The 3,305-nt window shown below is 36.2% G+C and overlaps 1 protein-coding gene across 1 annotated transcript in view; it reads right to left on the bottom strand.

Annotated features, from left to right (window-relative positions):
• Window positions 1-3,305, bottom strand: part of LOC106874447 (solute carrier family 49 member A3) — an 18,239-nt gene that overhangs the window by 8,837 nt on the left and 6,097 nt on the right. Inside the window, exons 2-5 of the mRNA XM_052975774.1 lie at window positions 2,312-2,470; window positions 1,538-1,748; window positions 893-969; window positions 554-560 (exon numbers count right to left, since the gene is read on the bottom strand). Of these exons, the coding sequence (XP_052831734.1) occupies window positions 554-560; window positions 893-969; window positions 1,538-1,748; window positions 2,312-2,470 (454 nt within the window). The remainder of the gene's footprint in view (window positions 1-553; window positions 561-892; window positions 970-1,537; window positions 1,749-2,311; window positions 2,471-3,305) is intronic.

Genomic DNA, 3,305 nt, shown 5'->3' with positions numbered 1-3,305 from the left:
ATATATATATATATATATATATATATATATATATATACACACACACACACACACTTATGAGCAAAATATTCAGAAGTGAATATCTATATAGATATTAATATTGCTATCATTACTGAAGGTAATATAAATAGTTGATTAATAACAGTGTTAATTTTTTGGGTGATTTAAATGAGGGTTTTGACCCACTTCTAGTAGGAAGACATACATTAGTGTGTCCTTATGATTAATATGTGAAAGTGGAGGAGTATATGACTTAATGGTAAGGGTGTTGCACTCATGACCGCGTGATTGTGATTTCAATTAACTAGACCAGGTGGTGCATTGTATTCCTGAGCAAAACACTTCGTGTCATGTTACTCTGCGATCACTTGGACAACTGATGCATCTGTGTTACAGACTTTGGACCCCTCTGCATTGAATTATTCCACAACTAGTTTAAACATGGCGTCTAGGGTAAAAGGGGACATAACTCTACTTTTCTTTTCTTCAACCTTCCATTTTGTGCATCAACTTTTTTTTCTTCTCGTTTTCTTCTCAACGATTTCTCATCTACCCACGTCCTGATTTTCAAACAGAAGATAGTATATACACAGAGCCTCTATATTGCTTGGAGACATGTGGTATGTTATAAAACCTGCCTAGACACATGTCTTCACAGCAAGAAAAAATTAGCTTTCATCTTTATACCATGTACATTAAACTATATTTATTTCTCACTGGACGGAGTACATTTTTGGTTAATCTTACCTTAATGGAACAGTAAAATATATACACACACACACACACACACAACACACATGGCTTGATATCTTTCTTGTGTGTGTGTGTGTGTGTGTGTGCACGTTTACATAAATTGTAGATGCATGAATGAAATTCAAGTTAATGTTATTACCAAAAAAGGCATACGGTCTTTGTTGGTAACAACTGCTGGAGAAACCAAATTTGCTACCATGATTCCAAGTGGATTTGCTGAAAGTAGAAAATACTTAGTTTTAATTTTAAATTCACAAATTGCAAAAATGTTGGTAAAGTGCAGGGATTCTGAGAGTACAGTGAATTGTTGTTGTTCTTATTAAGATTAACAAGACAGCTTAGTTTCAATAAGAATGGTAATATATTAATCCTTTTGATCCCTTAAACTGGCTTTGGTTCTATGGTACAAACTTTCTGTTTTTAAAGGCATCTAAATTAAAATTTTGTGTAAATTTATGTTCTAAGCACTGGTTCAATATTCTTTCTACTATAGACACAAAGCCAGAAATTTGAGGGGAGGGGGAAAGTCGATTACACTGTGTTAACTATGTTAACTGTCTTTAAAAAGACCACATTGGATAATGTAGTTGGTGACTCTGTGGCACATTATGATTCACCTCCCTACCACCAGAACCCCCCCCCCAAAAAAAAACAAGTGATGCCTATGGCTGGAATACCTTTGAACCTGGTCCCTGTAGGACCAGGGCTGATTTAGAGTCAACAACAACAACAATAGGAAAATGGATGTGAAAAAAAATCAAACAAAGAAACAAACAAAACTTACCCATTGAAGCTAACATGTTAGCAGTTGCTCTTTGATCATCTTTGAACCACAGTGCTGCCATCTTTGTAGGAGATATTAGAATGAATGGTTGCGCACAGGCAGCCAGTGTCTGGCCAGTTATTAGCACTGGGAAACGGGAAACTGCTGGGATATAACAACTGACAACTCGGAGAATGGAACCAATGCAGTTCAGCAAAGCAGAAAGAATTATCTGGATAAAAAAAAAAATTTAAAAAAAAAAAAAATTAAATAACTATACAAAAACATAGGCACAGGCATGGTTGTGTAGTAAGAAACTTGCTTCCCAACCACATAGTTCCAGGTTCAATCCCACTGCATGGCACCTGCTATAATCTCAGGCCAACCAAAACTTTGTGAGTGGATTTGATAGACAGAAACTGAAAGAAACCTATTGTGTGTGTGTGTGTGTGTGTGTGTGTGTGTGTGTGTGTGTGTGTGTGTGTGTGTTTGTCCCACCGTCTTTGCTCGACAACCGGTGTTAGTATGTTTATGTCCCCATAACTTAGCGGTTCAGCAAAGAGCCCAATAGAATAAGTACTAGGCTTAAAAATAAGTCCTGAGGTTAAATTGTTAGACAAAAACACTTCGAGGCGGTGCTCCAGTTTGGCCAGTCAAATGACTGAAACAAGTAAAAAGATAAAAGAATAAAATAAAAGAAATAGAAAACAGCATCCCATTCATCGTGAAAAATAGAAATGAAAATATATATATAAATAAAATGCTTGCAAACAGTAAATTGCATTGGATACTCACACTGGATCTGAGACCGACCGAGTCTATGAGCCATATTGCTGCAATCCCAAACGGCACAGTGGCAATAAGATAAACCAACGACAACCAGTTTACTTGTTTTATGGTGATGTTAAAGTATCTCGTTGTGACATCAGCAACTGGAGAAAATGTTATCCATATCTAGGAATATAAAATACAAAATGTTCTGATATTTGTTTATTTTGTGGTAGAAAAAACAACAACAAAAGGGTGGGGGCTGAATGCAACCTTGTTGGAAATGTGTAGTTTCTCGTGGAATTTCTAAAAGATAAAAAGATATCCATTCAAGCTGTAGGTTAATTCATTCATTTCTCTGGATCTCCAGAAAAGACAGTAGCTTGGAAATTTCATTTCTTTTTTTTTTTTTGCTAATGTTTAGTCCTAATAAATGAGCTAATCAAATGAAATAACAGTTTGAGTTTAATCCCAGTTTATTTCACAAAAATTAACATGTCATGTGATGAATTAAATACACATCTTCAAAAAGATAAAAGGATAAAATATTCCTTAGAGCGTAGGCAAGAAAGATATGCCATAATATAGATCTGGAAAATCCTGGAAGGACTTGTCCCAAACTTTGGCATCAAGAGTTACACAAATACTAGAATTGGACGCCATTGCATAGTGCCAAGGACTCCAAATTTGCCATCAGGATGTAGGATAAGATACTGTAATAGTCTGGGCTTCAGAGGTCCACAGCTCTTCTACATCCACCCCATGCAGGTATCTCAGGTCTTTCGGGAGGATATTGGTGTCTTCAAGATGAGGTTGGACCTCTTCCTGTCAGGAGGTGCAGATGAGGGCAGCTGCATCAAACTCTCTCATGCACCAAATGTCAATTCCTGAAAAACATTCATGAAGTAAAATTATGTAGCAATGCCAAATGGCGGTGCCCCATCATGGCCACAGCTCATGAGCTGAAACTAGATAAAAAAAAAAAATTTTTTTTAAATATATACACACACACACACACACA

Source organism: Octopus bimaculoides, chromosome 22, assembly GCF_001194135.2.
Source record: "Octopus bimaculoides isolate UCB-OBI-ISO-001 chromosome 22, ASM119413v2, whole genome shotgun sequence".
NCBI classification, from domain to species: domain Eukaryota; kingdom Metazoa; phylum Mollusca; class Cephalopoda; order Octopoda; family Octopodidae; genus Octopus; species Octopus bimaculoides.
Note: the sequence above shows the minus strand (reverse complement) of the source record. Positions and strands in the feature narration are given on the sequence as shown.